At 39.9% G+C, this 26,406-nt stretch overlaps 1 protein-coding gene across 4 annotated transcripts in view; it reads right to left on the reverse strand.

Annotated features, from left to right (window-relative positions):
- Positions 1-26,406, reverse strand: part of fam184ab (family with sequence similarity 184 member Ab) — a 96,330-nt gene that overhangs the window by 23,345 nt on the left and 46,579 nt on the right. For 2 of the 4 annotated variants that reach the window (XM_078274635.1, XM_078274636.1), the window contains exons 13-16: positions 16,953-17,106; positions 15,101-15,228; positions 5,825-6,009; positions 1,145-1,291 (exon numbers count right to left, since the gene is read on the reverse strand). In XM_078274635.1, the coding sequence (XP_078130761.1) occupies positions 1,145-1,291; positions 5,825-6,009; positions 15,101-15,228; positions 16,953-17,106 (614 nt within the window). The remainder of the gene's footprint in view (positions 1-1,144; positions 1,292-5,824; positions 6,010-15,100; positions 15,229-16,952; positions 17,107-26,406) is intronic. The other 2 variants (XM_078274638.1, XM_078274637.1) reach the window with 1 other exon arrangement.

The raw sequence follows: 26,406 nt of genomic DNA on the forward strand, positions 1-26,406 counted from the left end.
GATTTCGTTGTTGTTTTCGGTTTCTGTTTTGTGCTCGTCTACTTTAAGGGTGATGACACACTGAATCATCTCTGTGGGTTCAATTTCAACTTGCACTTGTGGTTCATACTTCAGTAAGGATAACAGCGAGATCGGCAATACGATGGCACTGTTTGGACTGAACAGATGAACTAATCACAACAGATGAACACAGCAGGCTCTGCTCATTACATTTGAAAACCAAAATGTCAGACTGGACAGTTCTTACAGTTTACTGTATGAGACGCACCCATATTGACATCAGGACTGCAGACAGTAGCAAAATCCAGGGTATGAAATTTGGGATTATTTCACTCATTGAAACTGAAAGCTTTAATATGAATCTTAAGTTGAAAATAATAAAAATAATAAAATAAAATAAAGTTGGAATCAGTTGTCTGAAAAACCCTTACTCGCCAAACAGTCTGGACAGAGTATTTTTAGATCAAAGACTCCATAGTGCAGAGCCATGTTATGCGTGCATAAAGGCCCATTACGACACATGAATATGGATTCAGGAGCACTAGACAACGCTGTGTTTCTCTTTTTCTTTGTGTTTCTGTTTTTTTTTTTTTTTTTATCTTTTTGTGTTTTTCTTTGTTTAGCCAATGTAAATCCATTGTTTCCAAAAGAATGCGGCTCAGGTACAGATTGAGGTTGCGACGATAAATCTCTCTTGGTGCTGCCTTTGATGGCGAGCCAGTTTCGTCATGCACGGTCGGCTGCAGCTGTTTATAACGTATGACTCAAGCAATATGATTAGCTGAGAAGAACATCATTTATCACAGCCGCCTCCATTTCACCTGACGCATATGAAAATGAAAATAGTCTGCATGGATGCGCCTGATCCTATATGACTTACAGATGTAAGTGTGTTTAGATATGCCCCAATTGTCTATGTAATGCAGTAAGTAGGTTATTGTATGGGGGGGGAGGAGAGAAGAGTTAAATCTGTAGAAACCAGGAGTGTTCAGGCAGATGTGAATGCGATGTGGCACCTTGACAACACAATTACATTATCTAGGATGACTAGGTTGACCTGTGTACACAAGGCAATGATGAGTTCAGAATTACATGTGCTATAGACCTCCATTGTTGCATAGCTGTGTTTACAGAGAGTACGTACAGTATCTGGAGGGCGGAGATCTTGTCTTTGAGCACTTCCTGGGCTTTGTTGAAGTCTGACAGCATGTTCTGCGTCTCTCTGCTGTGGACGGCGCTCATTTCGGCGAGCTCCCTCTCGTGCCTCTTCGTCAACTCTTGTTCGTGAGCCCTGAGGAGAGAGAAGAGCGGACGGTTAAGTTTCTAAGTGTCTGTTAATATCACTTAAGAGGACACCTCAAACGTGATTCTGGTTAAAAACAGACCTAACCGCAACTTAAACTGGCTACAGTCTAATCTACAAAATATGGATGACAATTCAAACTCAACTGGCTGTGGTATAAGAGCGATAATACACTCTGAAGTGTCCTGATATAGAAAATAATAGAGAAAATAACAGAGTCAACACTGTGCAGTGGTGCAAAAGGGTATTCCGATCCTTTACTAAGCAACGCAATCATGAAAAAATACTATAATACAAATAAATCCTGAATTAAATATCTACTAATTTTCAGATAAATTGACTAAATATCAAAAGTAAAAGTACTCATTAGGCAGCAGAATCACCCTGTGTAGTGTTGTATTATTATGTATTATATTATTATTACAGATGCATTAACACGTGCACAGCATTTTAATGCTATAGCTAGTCCAGGTGGACCTAATTTTGAATAGTTATAGTTTAGATCCTTTAATTTGCTGTACAACAACACATCATGTCTAATATGTTCATTTAAAGGTTTTTAAAATATATTTCTTTTACAAAAATTATACTTCCTTCTAATATTTAGTGAAATATGAAGTAGCATCAAATAGAAACATTTACTTAAAGGTCCTATGACATGCTGCTTTTTGGATGCTTTTATATAGGCCTTAGTGGTCCCCTAATACTGTATCTGAAGTCTCTTTTATATAGACTTTAGTGGTCCCCTAATACTGTATCTGAAGTCTCTTTTATATAGACCTTAGTGGTCCCCTAATACTGTATCTGAAGTCTCTTTTATATAGACTTTAGTGGTCCCCTAATACTGTATCTGAAGTCTCTTTTATATAGACCTTAGTGGTCCCCTCATACTGTATCTGAAGTCTCTTTTATATAGACCTTAGTGGTCCCCTCATACTGTACCTGAAGTCTCTTTTATATAGGCCTTAGTGGTCCCCTAATACTGTATCTGAAGTCTCTTTTATATAGGCCTTAGTGGTCCCCTAATACTGTATCTGAAGTCTCTTTTATATAGGCCTTAGTGGTCCCCTAATACTGTATCTGAAGTATCTTTTATATAGACCTTAGTGGTCCCCTAATACTGTATCTGAAGTATCTTTTATAGAGACCTTAGTGGTCCCCTAATACTGTATCTGAAGTCTCTTTTATATAGACCTTAGTGGTCCCCTAATACTGTATCTGAAGTATCTTTTATATAGACCTTAGTGGTCCCCTAATAATGTATCTGAAGTCTCTTTTATATAGGCCTCAGTGGTCCCCTAATACTATATCTGAAGTCTCTTTTATATAGGCCTTAGTGGTCCCCTAATACTGTATCTGAAGTCTCTTTTATATAGGCCTTAGTGGTCCCCTAATACTGTATCTGAAGTCTCTTTTATATAGGCCTTAGTGGTCCCCTAATACTGTATCTGAAGTCTCTTTTATATAGGCCTTAGTGGTCCCCTAATACTGTATCTGAAGTCTCTTTTATATAGGCCTTAGTGGTCCCCCAATACTGTATCTGAAGTCTCTTTCCTGAAATTCAGCCTTGGTGCAGAATTACAGCCACTAGAGCCAGTCCCACAATGAGCTTTCCTTAGTATGTGCCATTTCTGTGTCTGTAGCTTTAAATGCTATTGAGGAGGAGAGAGGGGGGGCAAGGTGGAGGGTGGGGGTGTGGCCTTGATCAACTGCCATGCTTTGCTTGTTTTCAAGCCATGATGTCTCTCTCTTTCTCATGGGTGGGCCAAATTCTCTGGGTGGGCAAAGCAGAGAAAGGGGAGGTAACCTTTCCCCTTACGATGTCATAAGGAGGAGATTCCAGATCGGCCCATCTGAGCTTTCATTTTCTCAAAGGCAGAGCAGGATACCCAGGGCTCGGTTTACACCTATCACCATTTCTAGCCACTGGGGGACCATAGGCAGGCTGGGGGAACTCACATTAATGTTAAAAAACCTCATGAAGTGAAATTTTCATGCCATGGGACCTTTAAGTACTTCAGTAAATGTACTTTCAAGGCTTTCTTTACATGTATCTTGTTTTTGTATATAAAGACACTTTGTTAGTTTATACTGCACACAACAAAATTATTATTATTATTTGAAGTGTCAAACTGTATTAAATTAAAGTTTGAGACCATTATTGTTACGTGTCATGTTTCTGACTAAAGACCATTTTTTATATGTAAAACAAAATCCTTCCTATTCATGAAGCTGTTTGAATGAAGCCATACCAGTGACATCACTCTTCAAGCTTTAGGACAGAGTAAACACTGACCAAAACGCCCTCGGCAGCTCAGGAACATTTCTAAACAGTTGACATTTCCCTTTAAAACTTAATCAGGACCTGCAGACTCTCCTCTCTCTGCCCGTCTCTCCCAGGAGAAGTGAACATAATGGATTGTTCCACAGAGGAAACGTTGGTGAGATTAGAAAAGGGAGATGGATGCACAGAATAAATTCCTAGAACATAATCGCACAAACACATACTATGAATGTAATTAGATAGAAATATGACTTTTTTGAGTTTGCACACAACAATAGCAGAACACATTAAGACAACATGAAAGTGCAACAAAACATAAATGTGGTATGACATGTATGTATACTTGATGTACAACATAAAGTAAAACATATGCACAGAATGTGTGTAATAAATTCTTCTTCCTATTAAATATGTTCAATCTGCACATGTTGAGGGCTTTGCTACGGGAGGAAAGAAGCTGAAGAAAGAGGAGGATGACGGGAAATGGGAATAAAAGATAATAATAATTAAATGAGGAGTAGAAAAAGGCTGATGAAAGGGATGTGAGGGATGAAGGAGAAACATGGATGTCTGTCTCCCTCTCACTCTGACTGGGCCAACTCTCCCTGAGGGGCACACATCTTATCTCTCTCTGCTTCCTCTTTATTTATTTATCCGCCTATTTTTATCCCTGTGACCAGGATTCAGACGTGGGAGTTACGTAACAGAGGGAGAAATGTGCATCGCATGGGCCTGCCGGCACAGAGAGAGAGAGAGAGAGAGAGAGAGAGAGAGAGAGAGAGAGAGAGGACGCATATACGTAAAGACTAAATTGTAAATGTAGCACCATGGCAGCAGTCATCAAACACACACACACACACACATGAAGAGAAAACTTCAAACACACACATCCATCCATCTAATGAGCAGCTGGACCACATTAGCCACACAGCACTTTAAAAAATTCATGACACGCCGCGGGGGACAACATGATTATAGATTCCATTTTTATTTTACCCTAAATAACCTTCACATCTCCTAATCAATGGGCTCCTGACACTGGTCGAGAGAGAGAGAGAGAGAGAGAGAGAGAGAGAGAGAGAGAGAAAGAGAGAGAGAGAGAGAGAGAGAGAGAGAGAGAGAGAGAGAGAGAGAGAGAGAGAGAGAGAGAGAGGTTTGGGGCTTTTCTTTCCCTCACTTTCATCTCACCGGAGCAGAGTAGGGTTGCAGAAACTATCATCATCCGAATATAATAAGACAAGTCAAATTTACCAACATGCACTGATGACGGGAGAGCAGAAAGAGTTGAGTGTGGGCTAATCTGTGTGTTTTCTGTGTCAAGGCTATCTGAAATGTCAGTGATAATGTGTTATTAATGCTCTTAGTGTTGCTACTCTGTACTGTACTGTATTCACCTAAAATAATCGTTCAGCATTTTGGTGGGAATCACTGTATTCCCTTTCTTTCCGAGAGTGAGATGAAACGATCTTCTCATCTGTTTCTAGGAAAGAAAGCACATACGAGTATTTCCCAAAATGTTGAAGTATTTCTTTAACAGAACTAAAACATTTATGGTCCTTAAAACTCAGAACACCACCACATCAGAAGTGCTTATCGCCAAAATGCAGGCAAAGAAAATGAAAAGTAAGGAACTTAAGGAGCACCACTCTCAAATCACGGAAAAATATTCAGCAGTTTGGTTGCCAGGTTACAGCGTATCATGCATTGTGAACACGCTGCTAAAAAAGTCCAACTGTGTGACCATGAATATTTCAGCAACAAAATCTGAAACACAGAAAAGAGGACTCATCTTATATCAGACATGAATAAAAAGAATGATCACTTTGGCAGCTACTGGCTTTTAAAAGGTTATGAAGAGTAAGAAAAAGTCCCATTTCTAATATAAATGATGGCACATTAACGAACCAACATGGCAGGATTATTCAGATCAATCTGTGCTTTCAATTGCAACTTAAACATGACATAAATAAAGCAAAATTAGTGTATTACTATCGAGTCTATCATCACTATTTTGCAGAGGCGCCTTGATTGGGTCTGGAGCCTAGCGCCGCCCAAGACTATGTGATTGTTTTAAAGAAATGCCAACAAACCAGAGCGCGTTTTTCTCCCATCCCGGAATGCTGTGTGGACTAGCCAGACCCTCCTCCGCAGCGCTGTGGAGGAAGGTCTGGCAATGCGAGACTACACCTGAACAATCCTGTAAATGAAACATCCTCGATATATAGGCTAGGTCATACCTGATCTGCTGATTGGCTTCGCTGCGGATCTTGAGCACCTCCTTGCCCTTGAGCTCCAGCTCTTTAGTCAGAGTGCTGATATTCTCGTTGAGCGTGTGGATCTGGTGATCCAGCTGAGCGATGTGGTTCTTCCTCCTGGAGACCTCCTCGTGCAGCTCAGTGATCCGGCCCAACAACTCACGCTCCTGGAAGAAGAAAATAAAATGAATGTCCATCTTCATGGTTTAAAGAGTTTATATCCAACAGTGTTATTTGTCCACTAATGCTTTTAATTACTTCTTGAAAAGCAAAAATCAAAGACATAGCAATTTCTATCTCAGCAACAATCAGTTGAGACCTCAGGGATGTCATCTTTACATGAACTGAGAGGCACTGCATGTCTTATATATTTAAGTAACTCCAAGTTAAAAAGGTCAAAGGTGACACCAAATCATCCAGCATCGAGCCTCGATGTTAAAATTGGTGTATAATATAACATATTCATGCTGTAAGCATTAAGTTTTCCGTTTATTATTGGCCTGTATTAATTAAAATAGCAAGACAACACATGTGTACAGCTTTTACAGAATTGTGAGGCATTGTGAGTAATATTAAACCTTTTAAACTTAACATTTTTAAACCTTTACCTTAATGAGGTAAAACTATCAAGAGAATAAACTGAACAGATGTTCATGTTCACAAAAAATGTTTCTCCATGCATTAAAGTCATCTGTCTTTGTGACATTGTAAACGATGTGCATTGTTTTTTAATTATTTATTTTTTACCTTTATTTATTCAGGGAAAGTCCCTGAGAGGATGCCTCTCTTTTGCAGGAACGCCCTGATCACATTCATTGTAGTTATTAGTGAAGCTTCTTAATAATAATATAGTTTAATATAAACTAATAGTTTTGGTTGCTTGGTAAATGTACTGTATTCTATTGTATGTAAATGTGGGTGGACAACATTTTAATATACTGTAATCCATAAAATTCAACAGCATCACAAAAAAGCAACACCTTTCTGAGACAGTTTGAACAAAAACTGAATATGATAAGTTTCAAAAACACAGGATTTAGTGGAAGGCTGTTGCGTTAGATTACACTGGGTGTACAGTACATAATAAGCTAGCAACTCAGTATATTGTTCTGATTTTGACTATTGTCTGTACTTGTATTATGACAGTATAACAAATAAATTGGAACTAAAACTAAACATGTCGTTGTTGCAGAGTGTTTGAAACACTACTGTTTCTTATTGACAGCACAAACTGGACCCATTAATTACATGAGTCAAAGTTGCACACTGGCTGTTAAATGCTGATAAACTGACAATGAGTGTTAATGAATAAACTGACAGTGAATGGTAATATTCATTGTCATTGACTCTCAAACAACGAATCCTCATGAATACCAATGTGTAGACAATTACAAATTACAATCTATGTTGTAGACTAGGCCACTCTTGCTGTTCTCATGAATGCGCTGTATGGTTCCAATGTGAATTACAATATGTAATGCACTTGACTTTATTACTAAAAGGGATACTTTGCTGGTTTTAAACCAGCTCTGTGCCATCTTTGTGTGGGCAGTGTTCGTCTACAAACACAGCCCACACTGCCATGACAAAGAGCTGTATTTAAATCAACAACATATCTCTTTAAGGGCCACTTTAGAAAAGGCTTGAATAGAAGTGTTATGATGACATCTCTTAGACCTTTAATTTGTAAAGGTTATTGTGTGTTATGAGTGTTGCTGTGCTGGTGACTAATGCAAAGCAACCTGCTACGTTGTACGTATCGGCTCACATGTCAACTGTTATTACATGATATGTTAAAAATCAAATTCATTTATAAATGACAAAAACACAATTCCAATCAACATCAGCAGGAATGCAGGTGCTTGTCTGAATAACTCAGTCATGAATTATCATAGTTCTCCACATAACTGAATGACGTCCATATAAACCAACTGTCCAAAATGACTCACGACCCCCGCAGAGCTGCTCTTTTCTTCTGAGCTCCACAGTGACACAAGATCTGGCTTACATTAGCTGGGATTTCAAAGTGAGAAAGTGATTTTGTCAACAGGGGGGGAGTGAACAATGCATAGGTTCAATCAAACACTCACAAGAAGACCACACGCAAACGCAAACTGAGTCCAGTTTAATAGAGATGTTGCTTAAAGGAGTGGCTCACTATTTCTAAAACCTGGTATAAAATTATAGTTTTTAAAGCTTCTTAAGATTTCAGTCCTGTTTGATGAAGAAGTATTTAAGTTGTTGTTGTTTGTTGCAGTACTGGACTGTGTTGAAGAATAGAATCATGCGTCCTGTTTAAAGATAAGGCTGACAATATTCTATATTTTTGTTATTGTCAACAAATTTCCCATAAAAACTATACCAAAAATAAACTGATCCCTCTAACTTAGGCCTGATATATTTCTTATTCCTCTGTGCCGTAGAGTTCCATTGTTGTTCAAATTAATAACAGTGAGCCACACTGTTGCACTGGGTGACATGTTCCCTAATTATGATGAACATGGACACGAGGACCAAATGTTTATTAATCCCCTGGTGAAAATAGTCAGTGAAAACAGCAAATGCACCTGCACCCATCTGTGCGCCCATGGGCGTGCTGGTCTTACAGGGAGGTGTGTTCAGGTGCATTCTTGGCGTATTGCTATCTTGAGGCAGTGGAAAGTGATCGCGCCATTGACCAACAAAAACCTGGTCTAAAGTCAATAACACTAGTCTGGCTATCACCAGACCAAGCTCAATCTTTTAAGATTGAACATTAGTCTGGGGAGTCTGCTCTGTATTTTCTACTGCACAAGAGGCGTGATCAACGGGCATAGTTCAAATGACTCTGTACGCAATTAGATAGTCCTTCAACCAATCAGACCAACGATCCGGGTGACGTAGCAGCGACAGCGGCATCAACGGGTTGCTGCGCTTCGGTGGCCGAATGTAAACAAGAAGCTGCTTGGTCGCTTCTTCATCGTCATTGTGTTAAACCCGGCAATAGCGCGCCAGGTGGAATTGTAATGGAAGCAGGATAGATAAATGTACAGGTTTCCAGCCTGAGCTGCAGGGCGAAATCAAATCGCCGGCAGACCGGCCTGGGTTTACCCAGTCTACAATAACGCAGCATTTCATTGTTATTTTAACAGCACATTAGTAAAATGCGCCTAGCAGCACACAAACTTGCAAAAGATTAAAAATAAAAATATTGTTAATGTGAAATAGTATTATATGATCTGCTTGCGCGCTTTCAGAACAGTTTCTTCTCCTGAAAATCTCTCCTTCCTGTTTAGCAAATCCTCCATCATAATAGCAGTGCGCCAAGGTACAAACGCGCCTGGCTTTTAAAGGGAATGAGAGATGACACTGATTGGTTTATTGCGTGTTACGCCCAAAACACACCTATGAATTAATGAAGACACTAAGTACAACCCTTTTGAACCATGCACCTGGAGCACAGACCCTTTTTTCTGCCGTTAAACTAGCAAAAGTGGATTCATACAGGCCATAAACGCACCTGCGCCACGCACTTCACGCCGTGCGCTTAGATCGTTAAATTAGGGCCCGTCATTTTACTGGGAAGTAACCAAAAAGAATCCTGCACATTATTGGTCCCTTGTACTCATTTTATTAACATCTTTTTGTTCTGAATTTTACCTGATAAAGGTCTAAGAACTGAACTAGCATTATTAAAGCTGCGCAAAGCTGCCAAATTCAGTTTTAAAATCCACACCATGATGTAAGCAGAGTAGGCCTTCTTTTCCAAACTGATCATTATGATTAGAGACTTGAATGAAGAGGCAAAGATGTGATGTGAAGAGGGACATTTAACTCCATCAGAATCATATCAAATATTGTCAGGTTATTGTCTACTAATGATTATACCCACTCTGCAAAGATTTCATTCCACGTGCCTCTATAACAATGTATGCCAAGGGCTGTGTTCATATATCCAGAAGCCATAATCTTGTATAATAGCCTCATGGTCACAACCTTCTGTTCCACTATCTGTCTCTATCTGAGTCTCGTTGCTGTCCATAAACCTTGCGGTGCAATTAAACACAATGGGGACAGGGCAAATTAATCTTTGATGACTCATTTACTCATTTTACTCTCCATCTCGTCAAACTCCTGGCTTCATTCTAGAGATGAGAGGAGGCACATCTTTTTTAATTACAGCAGATATCTCTGTTTGATGTTCACATTCATGGCAGGCGACCGGTGAGATAAAACTGCTGGCATGTTGACTGTGGGCTGGTTTAATCTCTCACGTTGTGTCTGTCACTCTGTCATTTCTTTCTATTATCCCTTTCTAATCTCACTTTCTCGCCAAACTGCTTTGTTAAATAAGCAAACAGCACTGTAAAGGAGAATATGTGCACCATCTTTATTTTTTGCTCTTTTGCCAGACACCCTCTATATTCTCATTTTTAATTCTTTGAAAAATAAATAAAGTTATTCAAATATTTATCAGGGGAGGACATTAGCTGGACTGAAATAGGGTGGGCTTTTCTGATCTACTGAAAATGGAAAAATGTATTAAATATGATGGGTGGAAATTACCTGGCTGGTATCATCCATCCAGTACGACAGATAGCAGAACTAATTAGTACTACACTGTTTTTTTTTATAGAAGCCCTTTAATGTAAACCTGTTTTTACATAGTTTCAAAGGACAACTGTAGTGTCGCACTGTCTAAATGACAAACCTTTAGAGTCTGTCAACAGTAGGATAGACCTACTGCAACACTGAATAATCCTCTGGCTTAAAGCTTTAGTGCATCACTTTTTTTTATATTAATGAACGTCTGTTAATTCAAGCCATTGTCAAATGAGTTGAAACTAATTAAGACTCTCAGCTCCACAAAACACTCTCTGTATTTCTCAGTATGGCTATGTTCCGAAATTGGTGTCGTCCGGCAACTTTTGCGCACAGAAACTCGAGTGAAGATAATTACCTCTTCTAAAGAGTCCATCGTGTTTTTTTAATCCTCCATGTCCTCCTTGGCTACTTGCAACTGCATCATGACTTATAATTCCTCATTCCACAGAAACTACGCAATATAGCTTTAAACTTGATCCTAGGGCTGCTAAATTTGGGGTAAAAAAAAAAATCACAATTATTTTGTTTGATATTCAAAATTATTTAACACGATTACTCATTGACTTTGGAAAGATGTTGCAATTAATGAATTTAAAAAACAGTGAAACAGTTAAACAAATCAACAGTGAAAACACCTTGAACTGTGAAATTTCCCTTGATACTTTTCTCGTTTGAACTTTTGGAATTCCCCTTCAGAACACAAGACAAAATAAGAGTTTACTTGCAAAACAAAATGTGCAAAATAATCGCTCTTCTCGATTACAGTGTTTTTGTGATCAGAAATCGTAATCGATTAATTGCACAGCCCTACTTGATCCAATTTAAAACATATGTTCTCAGTCAGCTTCTTAGTGTGAGTGATGGGGTCCCACATGAACAAACTATTCTCTGCCGTAGTTGGAGCAGTTACAGTTATTTCACATGAAACATTTCTGTAGTTTCTATTCTTTCTATGTGCTCTCCTCACTAGTTGAAGTGAGATTTCTTTGCCCTGGGTTTGCCTCTTAAACTACTTACAGTCCACTCCACCTTATCACTGGAGGTTGTTGAAGTTAAATGCAGCCTGAGAGGGAGACAGCAGACACTACTCAGGGCTGACATGAGCACTGCCACCGTCTCAGCTTTATTCATATTTTCATTTACAGTGAATATTTTTCTAAAGAGATGCTAGAATTAAGCATCAATTACATCAGTAAAGATGCAAAAAAAACTTAATCTATCATGAAGTATCACTATCACAGTAACTGAACATGATGGCTGTGCATTAACAACCCAGAGGTTTACATTACATTTATATTTATATTTTGTTTGTTGAAAGCACAATAACCAATTTTTATTATAAAACTAAACCTACGTCCTTGAGAGAAATATGTTTTCAGAGTCTTCAAAGTTTCTAGAGATTAGAAAAGTATCTTGGCCACTATCAGGTCTGCCCATTAATAAACAACTGGATCCGAATCACAACTGCACAATTAAAGGAGAATTCTGGCCAATTTTTATGTTAATCTTGATCGCTATAGCTATGCGAGTACTTTCGGTCCTAGCAAACTGGAGTAGCTGCAGCTACGTACTACAAGCGTCCCCTGAGCTAAAACGGCAGTTGTCGGGGCAAGTTTTAGAGTGCCTTTGTGCCTCTTAACAGACACAAAATGCAATTAATATGTCTGTGCCACATGAACAGGGCCCGTACGTGACAACAAGATGTGTTTTCAACTCAGACATTGTTTAATCATCTAAGATGCTTCGCATATATTGATAAAATAATAATAATTTCAAGTTCAGAGAGAAAGAAACACTATGTCAAAAACACTAAAACTTACATCAGAAATAGAACAATGTCATGGAAATAGAACAGAATAGATATTGGTTGTCAAGAGATGCTGATGATGTGATAATTGATCAGACAGCTCTGGTAGATCAAACGAGTAAAGTATCTCCAGGGAGACAGATGACAATGTGTTCACAAACACACACACACACACACACACACACACACACACACACACACACACACACACACACACACACACACACACAATGTACTTCATCAGCCTCCTTCTCCCCGCCTGTTAAGTAATTGGAGGCATAAAAACATTATTTAACACAGCGTGACAACTGTCTGCAGCTGAGCTCTTCAAGTCTGATGACTCAACTCAAGAAGTTTCAGTTTCTGTGCCATTAGGACTCCGGCGCAAGGAATTAATGTAAACACAAACTCTCTGTCTCTGTTTCTGTTTCTAATGTTGTGCGTGCAGCGTTTTGACCCAAAAGAAAATCCACTTGGTCAAAGCACAAAGGGAGTCAAATAGAACTTGTAATAGCAGATGGTGAAAGGCTAGAAAGGTCACTTTTAATTAGGGTGGCCAAACAGTGACCTACAGTACATAACCTACACAATGAGACACATAATATCACTGCAATGTTCCCAATTCATATTCAAAACATATTTATTGTAGGATATTTTATCAAAAGTACCAGTGTTCAGGCTGAATTGTTAAATGTGTAGTCTTAAAGGAAGTACATTGCATCTATTTTGCAAGGGCTTAAGGGCTTAAGACCAGGACGGTTGTGATTGGTAAAAAAAATACAAGCAAGCCAGACCATACTCCAGCGCTGACACAGTGCTGAGAAGAGCTGGCAATGTGAGACTAGCTGATTTGTGATGTGTAAGCATGAAAAGAAAAAGTCAGCTTGAGTTATTCCAATACATACATTGGGAACATAAATAGGGATATGAAAATTTGTAGATTTTTTTAAAGATCATTACACGGAAAATCATGTTGCTTACTGAATTCATATTATGTAAAAATGACCAATTTCACTACAGGTGTCATTCCCACTATTTGTATCTTCCTACATACAGTGCAGATAGTTCACATTTATCAATGCACATGTAAAATGTATTTACTGATAACAAATAAATAATGTGAATCTACTTGGGGATCAAAAAGAAGCTTGTGTGCTGCAGGAGCGACTGAAATCGGAACTGTTTCCATTATATTTGCTGCAGCCTTTTAACTGACGGGCAGTTCAGACTGTAACACTCGACTATTAGCCTTTATTGACTTCCTATTGCCTTGGCAACTAAAGATGAGAGGGACTGATGATGGAATGTGGGGGGTATTGAAGACGACCAGCTGTGCTTCTCTGCAAGAACATCTGTATCACAAGGCGATGGGAGAGGAACTCATGGTGTTTGGCGTAATTAGTAAGATTTACAAGAGACGCAAAGAGGGTGGCCTGCTGGGTGTGTGTGTATGTGTGTGTGTGTGTGTGTTTGTGTGTTTATGTGTGTGAGCCTGCGGCAGATGGTATGTGAGGCCCCCTGGGTATCTCATTTCTATGTGACAGCCCGCCCGGCACAGGTATGAAAAATGTAAGCATCTAAACTATTTTTCTTTTAGTTAATATTAATGGTTTCGTCTTTAAAATGTCCGAAAATAGTAAACAAATAAAAAAAAAAATACACAGCATTTCCAAGAGTCCAACGTTTTTTTTCTAACAGTACAATACCACAAGATATTCAAAAATTCTAAATTGGTTGTCGATTCATTTTCTATTGATGAACTTATCAATAATTGACTAAGCGCTTCAGCACCAGCTCTGGCTAAAAGTTATAATCCTGAAGAGTTTCATGAAATCCAGCCCCTGTTTTTGTTACTATTCGTGGCCGGCATTCTTTCAGCAATAGCCACTCAATGTATTTATAGCCAGTAATTACCTCTCTGTAAAGTAGTTTTAATTGTTAGTGGCGAAGTACTGGATTCAAAGCTGCCTTCACACAGGAAACCATGCAGCATGTTATCCAGTACACATGGGGTGGCTTTTATTGTGAAGCAGTCACAGGAAATAGAGTATTTCCGGTATCGGTATCGGCTCCGATACTGCCTAAAACGCTGGTATCGGTATCTGGAAGTACTGGAGTTAATGCACCGATCCGATACCACGTAATAAAGCCCTAAAGAAAAAATACGTTAAAGTAGTTTATTTATGTTCTTTTTCCGTTATAACTGACTGTCAAACTGCATAATAAAAGAAAGTTCTGTGGCATTCATGTTTCACAAAGAGTTTAACCTGAGCCAGACCGACAACAAAGATAGAAATAATATCACATCCATACAGGGATAGTAGTATACAGTTGTTAAAACATAATAAAATATATGACACACTGGTATCGGATCAGTACTCGGTATCGGCCGATACGCAAGTTCAGGTATCAGAATCGGGAAGCAAAAAATGGTATCGGGCCATCTCTAACAGGAAACACAATTAAGTATCAAATCGCTTCATCAACCAGGACTTAAACCTTATGAATTAGAACTTTAAGCTTTAAAATCTCAATACAAACATCGGCTGTCAGCAGCTTCATTCCAAAAATATTAAACAGCTTTGTCCATTTCTTATCAGTAAATCCTACATTTAGCGTGTGTTATAGAATAGCTTCCTTGGAGCCTGTGGGTGAATGTGTTAGCAGAGAGAATAATAGTGTGAAAGAAAGGTCCTGAACGTCCCACACACTGTGGATTTATTCTAATCACACAATCTCATTTTTGACTAGAAAGACATTCATCACAGTAGCTTTGACAGAGATTTCATGTGTGCAGCTGTACATTTCTGATTTATATTCATTCCAACAGATGGTCCAGATGCTTCCATGATAAACTGGTGTCCTACCTGTATCCGGTTGTTCTCCAGCGTTTTCTCCAGCTCCATCTTGGCAGCAGCCGACTCATGATGGTGGGTTTGTCTGAGGTGTTCGATGGCTGATGCATGGATGTGGTTCAACTCTGATCGCAGAGAGGCTGATGGGGAAAATTTTATGGAAGAAAAGAACATGATAAGTCCTATTTTATTTGTAAGGAACACATCACACGTGGAAATAAAGCTTGTTTCACTCTCAGGGATTTGAAATCTTGTTGAAAAAGCTTTGTCCAACATTTTTTCTGCTTGCCATTTTTGCCCATTAGATGCAAAAGCATTTTTCATTTGAAAATAAAGTATTTTTGATACATTGCACATCAAGCAGAGTGCTTTTGGCTGCTTTTACCAAAGTGGCCTTTAATCCTCACTTCAATGAACAACTGTCACTGCAAACAGTCTAATGGTTAAGAGAAGCATACAGAGAGGGGACACACTGTTATTAGCTTTCCATTTTAATGTAAGACAAATTCATAATGTCAGAATAAAGAAATGCGTCCACTGCAGTTTTTTAAATGATGGAAATATCAAAAAACACACAATACTCACATACACTCTCACCTGAGCACACACATTTAGATACACACATACACATTCACACACAAGGAGAAGATGAAGGGAAGTAAGAGAGGGAAGGAGATCAAGAGAAATTAAAGGTAATAAAAGGATGTCAGGATGTGGAAAGTGAGAGATAGATGGGAGCAGCTCTGCAGTGTCAGGACCATGACCAGAAGGTTAATGGAAGAGCATTAATCACAGCACAGTACCGGTGGGTCTGCACTGAAAACTGGGTAAGATGGAGATTTTTTTCTGCACTTTAGAGATGTGACTTTCTACTAATATTCTCATTGTTTAAACTGTTGTTGTTACATCACATTATATGGCATATAAAAACAGACAGCTGCAACATCAAAATGATAAAGACATGAATGCATCAATAATTATAATACAATAATTTAATACATATCAATTTGAATTGGGACATTCTGCATAATGAATATTTTTAGTTTTGTACCTTATGTGTATATATATATATATATATATATATATATATATATATATATATATACACATACACACACACACACACACACACACACACACACACACACACACACACACACATATATATATTTTTTTTCAAACAGTGGATAGACAGGAAGGGGGGAGAGAGAGGGGATGACATGCAACAAAGGGCCGCAGGTCGGATTCGAACCCTAGGCCTCTGCAAAAAACTCAGCCTACATGTGGTGCACACTCTACTGGGTGAGAAAGAGGTCGCCCCACCTTAAGTATATTTTAATGCTAATACTTTTGTAGTCAAACAGAGTATTTCTACACTGTGGTATTACTACACTTACTTAAGCAAACAATCTGAGTACTTCTTCCACCGCTGCTCATAGCTTGTTATGTGACCTTGACAGGGCATTATGCTGCCTCTTGTTGTAAATGTTTTGCATTCTTCGGACCACATAAAACTGTACTTTTTTGAAATCCAACTGGGCAGAACCATGTGTACTGCCCGGTATGCATAACAAAGTTAACAGTCTTATATCCCTATTTACTGCATGAAAGGATGGAGGTTTTACTTCTTTCAGTGTAACCTCAGTTTCCACAGCAAAATCCCTGGACCAAATTTGACCAAAAAAACCCCAAAACTGTGCATAATTTTGTTGAAAAGGAAAATGTGTGAAATGTCATGGGAGGGTTCTTTCTGGGATTCTTTCTAATGCACGCACACACACACGCACACACGCACACACACACACACACACACACACACACACACACACACACACACACACACACGCACTCTCTAAGACCTTACCCAGCATGGCTTTGCCCTCGTCCTCCAGTTCAAAGCGGAGTGTTTGCAGCTCTTGTTCTGACTGCTGTTTGAGTGTCTCGATGCTCTGGCGGTGAGCCTCTCTGAGAGACTGCAGCTCTGCATGGTGATGATGGCGGAGACGCTCCTCCAACTCCTGATGGAGAGATGAGAGGGGGAGGAAATGGGGTTGTGGTGGAGGAGGTATAGGGGAACAGGGGAGGGCGAGAGAGGATGACAGAAAGGAACAAAGAGACGTACAGGGAGAAAAAGGCCAAAACAGAGAGTGGGAGGGAAAAAGTAGGGTGGAGAAAAAGAGTAAAGAGAGGGAGAGAAAGAACATTTGCGGATGAAAAGTTTAAGAAGTAGGAGGAGATGATAGAGTGGGAGAGAAAAGTAAGAGAGATATAAAAATGAAAATGGGGAAGAGAGGCAGGGAGAGATAGGGAAGTATTTTAGTATTTATTATTTTTAATCCTCTAAAAGGGCTGAAGGAGAAACTCGCCAATCATCACACACCGACTTAAAGTGCACTAAAACACCATCAAAAAAGAGTAGAGAAATCTGTTTCTGCTGTAGTTTCTGAGGAAAATAGAGATACGATCACCTGTTATGTAAAAATGCATTGAAAACCAGACTATTCTCCCTCATATTTGAAAGGTTTTTAATTTAAAGGACTGCTAACAGTTTCAATGGATTCCTGTGCAGAACGACATCGACTGTGACGGAAATTAATTCAAAGTCACTTTACCTTAAGAGTTTTTAAGGATAAGAAAGGTGAAGTCACCTCACTGTCAAAATGCATTTGTAAAATCAACAATTGTCTCTTTTTCTCCAGTAGCGTTTGAGAAAAATAGAGGTTCTGCTAATAATTAGGAGTATTATGGACAGGTGTTAATCGCCATCATGTACTAAAAGTTTCCAAAAAGACTGAAGAGTCCAGGCAGAAGTTTTCTGTGTGTACAGATGTTAATTAATAATTCTATTTGTGGAGGAAACAACATTTTGAAGTAAAGTAGGCGATTAATTCAATTGTGTTCAGTCAGTTTCATCCAGCTGTTGTTGATCACAGTTTTGGCTTTATTACAAGAATTTAACAAACAACATAACCGGAACAACATATTACAATATTAGCAAAGAAAACTGACAAGCACTTAAATGCACAGCATTAGCATCAGGGCATTAGTACTGCTGACTGGAGGGCTGCCACAACACGCACACACACACACACACACACACACACACACACACACACACACACACACACACACACACACACACACACACACACACACAACAGACCTACTAACATTACACTGCTGGCAGTCAAACGTTTACTCTGGCAGAAAGAGCTGTTGTTGATGCGTCAGGAGTGTTTGTGTGTTTATAGGAAATATGGTTTCACTTTATGGGAAACACATCAACAACACGACGAACAACTCCACAGAGTTTGCTGTGCCGAGGGTCTTATTACAGTGAGCTCATCAATCTGACAAAGTTTGCTGTCAGCAGGCTTGTTGGCAGAGAATATGAGCCCAACATTACATTTAACTATTAACAGCCAGTTTCAACTGTTTTTTCACTGTGAATGTGGTGACAGGTTTTTATAATTGACCACATTGATGTCGAGTTTCATCATATTTTCAACTTAAAGATACAGAAATAAGAATGATGGATGGCTATTTATGGATGCAACAGCTGGAGTTAATATTAAGTGCTTGTCCACTATCTACTGTATACTGTACATCTATTTCTAAGCCTGGCATCATTAGGCAAGTAACAGGTCAGGGATGCCTTTGCAGACTGATTGATCAAATGAAGGAAATGTTGAACGTCAAAGGAGAAAACACAGCTGCTATTTCCCTCAGCAGTGTCAGAATATTTAATAGAGTGGAGCTCTCATTTTCCCTAAAAGCACACCATTGTAGACAAGAAACCTTGTGCTCGGGGCGGCCTCTAGCTCACCCAGTAAGAGTGTTCGCCCAATGTTGGCTGCGTCAGTAGTGGTGCAGGGTTCAAATCTGTCCTGCTGCCCTTTGCTGCGTGTCACCCCCCCCCATCTCTCTCCCCCCTTTCATGTCTATCCACTTACAAAAAAGGGAAAAAGCCCCAAAAAATAATCTTAAGAAAACTCCTGCTCACGCTGAGTTTAAAACCATTTTCTTTGTCAGTAAAATGTTAAGATGCCATTTTGCAAATTATAACTAGAACCCATCAACAAGGAACATCTAAAATGATATTCATAGAAGGTTGGCGGCAACATCTATGGCATTTTAATTCTACAATATGTAATGCCTTTGGGAAATGATTCAGGAACAAAGAGAGCCCTGAATATTCAAATGAGTTGGCGGACGGCAATCTCGGATTCTTAGCGTTTGATGGGGCACCCATGCAGTTTTTATGGAAACGCTTAAAACAAAACAGATCATTGATGACAATATCTTTGTGAGCTGGTGCATAATGATGTTGTATTTAGTTGTGTATCCACTAAAACTCTCTCTCTACTGTCACTAACGCTCCCTGTCCTGCAGTAGTCCCCAGTGTTTCCTGCCATTCAGCACCACCTAACCTCCACATCCACCTGTGCACCTGCTCCCAGACCCCTTATTATCAGCTCCCTACAGTAAATACACCTCTATGTCTCAGACCCATTTCCCCGCCCAATCATCTATTGTTTACTCTGCTTTAATGGCCCACCCTTCTTGTCAACCATTAGCAGCATTAGCCAAACCTTTGCCTTACCTGTCTTTGCATTACTTTCACTGGCTTCATAGGCAGTGATGTTGTGTTGCATGTGTTTTTAGAATTTGCATCGTTTCAGTATTGTTTGTTTCCTGGTGAGGCATATGTTTTGGCAGTTGGCAGCACATTTTGTTGTATTATTTCATTGTTGTGTTGCTTTGGATTATCATTTGTGTTTTGAATCAGCATGGTGCATGATGTTGGAGTGTTAATAATTTAGCTTTACAATCTTGCAGCATGTTTGTACTTTTTTCTGGTGTGTCACGTTCGACGTCACAAAAGCGCCGGAAACCAGGGTTAGTAAACAGTAGAAAACAGCATGGAGGGCAGTGAAAATGTTACGGTGGTTACTCCTTTTTTTTATATCTGTTACTTATTCAGTATTTCTTTCAAACTCGGTGACGACTAATTTGGAACGATGTCTGAGCGTTGCTTGAACGGAGACGGACAGAATTTGTGGCTGAGATGACTAAGAGTCGCAGAAGCTACCGATTGAGTCAAAGCATTTCACCCAGGTGTCATGTTTCCATCATTGACTATCGGAGCTGGAGTCGATAAATACGTGTGACTACTGCAGAGTCATTTGTCCCGGGTATTAATGCCGATTGTAGTCTATATCTACGACGTTCCACGTCCGGGATTGCTCCGGGGCAGCAGGAAATTCCGCCGGATGCATGTCTTTTCGCCGATGTCCGTTTCCTTTCGCTTCCTTTGTGTTGGCGTTCTAAACTCCGGTGGATTTCTGAGGACTATGGTTAACTGCTCCTCAGATCTCTGCAGGGTAAATCCAGACAGCTAGCTAGACTATCTGTCCAATCTGAGTTTTCTGTTGCACGACTACAACAACTTTTGAACGTGCACATGGTCACCAAAACAAGTTCCTTGTGCACAGCTTATCGCCAGACCCTCCTCGTTGTGTAGGTAGGTCTGGCAATGCGAGACTATGCCGATTGTAGACTTTCCAACTACAAAAGAAAAGAAAAAAGCCAAATTTGAGTGGGTGTTTTTTTACAGTGGGAACAGGGCTAATAGTGTGTTCACACACCCGAGTTGAATGCATTCGATTTAAGTCAGAATTTCATTGTTTTCATTAGCTCTAGCCAGGAGAGCCATTGTTAGCAATGCCAGTTTATAACAACGCATTACGCTGTTTGTTGTGCATACAAACAGCGTAACATGTCCACAGATAGAAGATGGACAGCACTGAGTGTACGACTGATTTAGTGAGACACAAATAAGACTGAAGTGCTAATAACCTTATGTTACTTTCACAGCTGTTGATGCACGGAGCGTGTTGGATATTGAGCTCGGGGTACTCGGTGGTTGTCCGAGTTCCGAGCTCAGAAATCCGAGGTCGGGGGCGTGTTTCTGACTTTGACGTCGGAAAATCCGACTTCTGAGTACAAATGGAGCACACTATAAAAAGGTGTTTGTTTGGATGTCAGGTGGCAAAAACTTTTCCATGAAGAATGTAATTGAGGTTAATTTTTTTTTTTTCCTCATCCTCCTCCTTACAACGCAGGTGAGGGTGGTGTCGGTGAAGGTAAAAAGGTGTCGGTGAAGGTAAAAAGTCCTGAGTTCCGTATGCTCCAGTAGTATGCTCCAATCCTATTCGCTAAGCCACACCCTCATAATTAAGTGATTCGATCAAATCCTAAAGATGTTATTTAAATCTCTCTTGTAACGATACCCCTGATTTACACGTACGGCTTCACATCACAAAACAGAAGCTAAAGACGCTGAGAGGAGTTTAAATATCCCTAGGTTTAAATATCCCTAGCTGTAAAAACACAAATAGATGTGTGTGCAAAAACCCAGTGGTAGGTTTTTTCACAGTATGAGAAAGTGGGTTTTAAAAGCCACTAATCTCTCTTCTTCATTAGTATTGATCATTGGTCTTTTTGTGCCAAGGGTAAGTAAAAACCATACCTTTTATTGCTTTAATTAAAGGGAGCACATCAATTACTCCTAATCGCAGCCAGTCCTAGAATTACAAATTGACTGTAATGTTGTCAGGTAATGTCAGGTAAGCTCCTCTCTCTCGGTGCTGTTTGTGTGTGGAGGCTTGGTGGTTCTCTTCATTTCATTACTGGATGGTCAATATTTGATACTTTGCTAGTGCCATTTAACTAAATAAAAAGGGGGGTGACAGTGATGAACAAGAGTGAGAGAGACAGGGATAAACACACAAAGACGTGAAGTGAGACTGTGGCCCTCGGGGCCTCTGGCAGGCTGATCCAGCTGCTTCAGAACAAGGTCTTAATCCTGACCCCGAAGACAACTTAAAGAGCAGATTTGGAGGAACAGAGGCCTCTAAAAGGCATGTGGCTTAAAAACTTGTCTGCTATGTGTTGAGGTGCTAGATTGTTGAGTGATTTAAAACCCAAGAGCAGAATCTTAATGCCTAAACTAACCTGCAGCCAACTTGTCGACTTTGAAAAAGGTGCAACATGTTCTTTTCTTCCGGTATAGTCAGCACTCAAGCTGCTTGCATTATCCTCTGTTTATTAAAAGCTTTCTCGGGCAGATCAGAACAGAGAGCCTTTACACTAGTGGAGCCTGTTAGAGATAAAGGCGTATATAACCTTTCAAAGATCTGACCGTGAGAAATGACTGCACACTGGCAAGGGTCCAGAGTGGGAGTTTTAGTGAGGTTTGTTTTTAATGTGGGCTTTACAATTTAGATCAGGTTATTAAGGAAAAAGAGAAGTTTTGGTTTGTAAATATACACTCAAACTAATATCAGATAATTGCTGATATGTGCGCAAAGAAAATGTGAACATGCTGATGCTCATCAGGTTTAATGTTTTCCATCTTAGTTCAGCGTGTTAACATACTGACATCTGCTTATTAGCACTTAACACAAAGTTCAGCTCAGGCTGATGGGAAAGTCATTAGATTTGCAGGTATTTGGTCATAAACCAAAGTATAAGGGCCTTTTCTCACCTTAAAGTCTGAACCAAGGTCCGGACCAAGGTTCATGTTTTTGTTACATTGTATACATTTGATCCGGTAAGATTTGGTTTCACACTGCAGTTATGCAAGCGCACTAAAGACCTATACGTGACAAAACTACGTCCTGCCGTCATCACATACGTGAGCTGCGTCTCCAGATACTTCTAATTGATTGGTTTGTAGACGGGCTTCCTCGTCCTCTCGTATCCTCTGTCTGTGTCGGAGTTTTTTTAACTGACTGCTGCTCTCCCCTACTGCCGCGGCTCTTTTTGTTTTGTTGTGATGTTGAGAAGCAAAGACACGGGAACTTTCTTTCTGGAGAATTTATTCAGAGACAAACGGAAACCTGCACTGTACATTTACTACCACTTAACAAATAAACTGCTGATGTATTCTCTGCTCTGATAGTCGACAGCTGTCTGCTCTGAGCGTATTCACCATCACTCACTCTCTCTCTCTCTCTCTCTCTCTCTCTCATGTAGCCTACACCCTAAGCACCGAGCTATTCCTTAAAGGAGCTTCCCCGTCTTGTAACACAAGGAGAGCCTGCCAGAGCTTCTTGTATTTGGGCCGAAAGTCCGAACCATCCAATAAATGCTTTCACACTATAAACGAACCGGACCATGGTTCAGTTTGGTCCGGACCGAGACCACCTCTTTTTATTGGACCAAAATTTGGTCTTTTGATCCGGACCGTGGTCCGGGGGAGGTTTCACACCTGTAATTTTGGTTCGGATCAAACTGAAAAGTCCGAAAGTCCGGACCAAATGAGGTAGGTGTGAAAACACCCTTAGACAAATTAAAACTTTGGAAAAATTGGGATTACAAATGTCATTAGGATGCACTGTCTGGGAACCATGAATGTCTGCACCAAATCAAAGGGATCCTACGCCGATATTAAACAAGCTCTGTGTCGTCTTTGTGTGGGCAGTGTGTTTAGATGAATGGTGTTTGGCTTCACTCCGTGGTGCCAGAGCACTGAGGAGTTTAGCAACGCGTCTGGCGTCATCTGGCGGATCTCCGCAGACCTCTGCTGCTCTGCTCCGCGGGGAGGTCCGTGCACTAGCGCCACGGAGGGAAGCAGCACACCATTTGATGTCAACATGTTTCACAGGAAATAGAAAACTTTGACCTGCTGGTGGTGTTGTCGTGGATTATTATGAATGTTACGGTAACCTGAAAGTCAACAACAAAAGCCAATTGATTTTGTATTTATATTCATTTGTAGAGTAGGTTAAACAATTCTCCTTCTGAAAGCGTGCAGGCAAAAGAAAGTGAGCAGGGGGCTGCAGTAGCTCAATCCATGGGGACTTGGTTTGGGAACCAGAGGGTTGCCGGGCACCGTACTATGGTTGACAATGTGCTACCCCCTGAATTGCAGTGCATGTGTGTGTGCTGTGTGTATAAAGATGGGATCGGTGAAAGATACATTTCAACTGCCAGTGTGGATTGTGTGGCTTGACAAATAATCATAAAAGTGATCAAGAGAGAGACGAAACCAATAAGCTGCTCCATGCACACTCACTGCTTCTATTTGTAGCTTTTTGGTAGCAAGAAGTCTGGGAACTAAATTAGGTGATGTGAATGTGTTTGTGTAGAGGGGATTTGTAAAAACTTTATTACTCCCTGGATGTAACTGTGTGCGAAAAGATAACGCCAGACAATCTGAAATCTGAATGTACCTCCCATCCACGCACGCATGCACAGACACACACACACACACACACACACACACACACACACACACACACACACACACACACACACACACACACACACAAACAAATCATCCCTCTAATGCCTCCACTCTGGATAATTGAGTTTTCTCTCCCTGCACTGCTGACAGAAATATAAACAGCCCGCCACCATAAAACCCCTCCTTAAAGCTTTTAACATGTTATTCCCCTGCTTATTAACCAAACCTGACAGACAAAAGAAGAGTTTTTGACAGAAAAAAATGGTCTACTATGTGGTTATCTTGAGGGAGTGTGCACCAGCCATTGTGTGTGTTTGCATCAGAGACAAAGAGGAGGAGAGGAAGATCACAGGGAGGAGAATGTTTGTTACAGCAGTCAGTTGGGTTTACGGGAAAATAATGAAGACTTCGATTTCGTAGGTGCTGTGTGACTCAGAGGTGATATTCTTTCTCCACACACACACACACACACACACACACACACACACACACACACACACACACACACACACACACACACACACACACACACAAAACACAGCATAAGGATGCCATTTCCTGTCCTCCATTCTGCCTAAAGCATTAATACAATTACAGCGTCCAAGTCGAAAAAGGGATTTGGTATTGTGATGTATAGCTGATCCAAATCGACCTTGACTGTGAAATGGAAGGATTAGCGTTGCAGAACATTTTCTTGACACCTTGACGAGTTGTTGGTTTGTGCGTGCATATTTTGACATTATAAAGAGGAAACACAGAGCTGTCAGCATAGCTACTTGATATACAAGCTGTCTGCTGTCAGTGAGAGTGAGTAATGCTGGTGGTGACTCACTGACAGTCTAACCTTGACTCTGAAAAGGCTCTATTGGATAAAAATGTCATGGAGGGCTTCTGCTGAGGAGTTGGTAGAGAAGATGACATGAATGCTGCAGTTCATAGTTCGTAGGTTCTTTTAAAATGCATACATTCTTTGCATATAATTACGGGATAATCATTCTTCTGTTTTGAAGAGTGCACATCTTGGTTTTAAGAATTCAGTGCGCTGAAAATGCAGGTTTTCTGGTTTTGCTTTATTGCAGTGGTCTAACATTTCTACTGCCATCATACCAGAACAAGCTCCAGGATAAATGTTGCTGTTGTTATGCAATCAGATCTCTGTCTATGGTGCTGATTGAGCCTGAGTTTGAGGAATGCAGTAGCCCTCCATGGTGCTGATATTACTTAGTTCTGAGGTTATCCATCACCGTGCTGCCCTACTGCAGAGTCTGAGCTATGCAGCACAATGTCCCACCAATGCGATTTCTGATTGCGCTGTTACTGGATACTGCTAAAAATATAGGCGAATAGCAGCTGGACTTTTTTGACAAGAGCTACTCACACTGGCAAGGCTGATATATCGACCGATATCTTCTTACTGCAGATGGCTCGAAATTGCATATATGTTATCGCAGTATAAATATTGCAGTATAAATAAAAATGTTTAAGGTAATTGTTTACCACTCAGTACATATCTACATAAAATATTTTAATAAACAAATGTAAGGGATGCTGATGTAAAAAAAGTAATACTAGCCAATATATTGTATTATTATTATTATTATTATTATTATTATTATTATTATTATTATTATATAGTTAAGTGTAAATGTAACTTTAAAGATGTTTTTAGATTCATATATATCATCAGTATTGGCCTCAAAAATCCAGTTTCAAGTTAGACTTTTTGGTTCCAGTTGGTTCTGAAACGTGGGTACCTGTTTTGATTATATCTTGTGCTCTTTTAACACATGCACTAAGACGCACAAGTGCACTGACAAGCATGAAATACACCTTCGTGCTGACTGTTCCACACTATTGCACTGATTTACAGTTAGTGGCAGCAGAAACACACAAAGAGACACAGCAATGTTCCAGCTGAAGGCAGGGAGAAAGAAGAAGCTAAAAAATATTTAAAAAAAAATCTTTATATGAAAACCTCCCAGGGTATTGGATAATTTAAAAGATCTTTAGATTGTACTGTTAATAAATAAAAAAAATAAAATGAATGAATGCTTTTGACTGCTGC

Source organism: Sander vitreus, chromosome 18 (assembly GCF_031162955.1).
Source record: "Sander vitreus isolate 19-12246 chromosome 18, sanVit1, whole genome shotgun sequence".
Classification (NCBI taxonomy): Eukaryota; Metazoa; Chordata; class Actinopteri; order Perciformes; family Percidae; genus Sander; species Sander vitreus.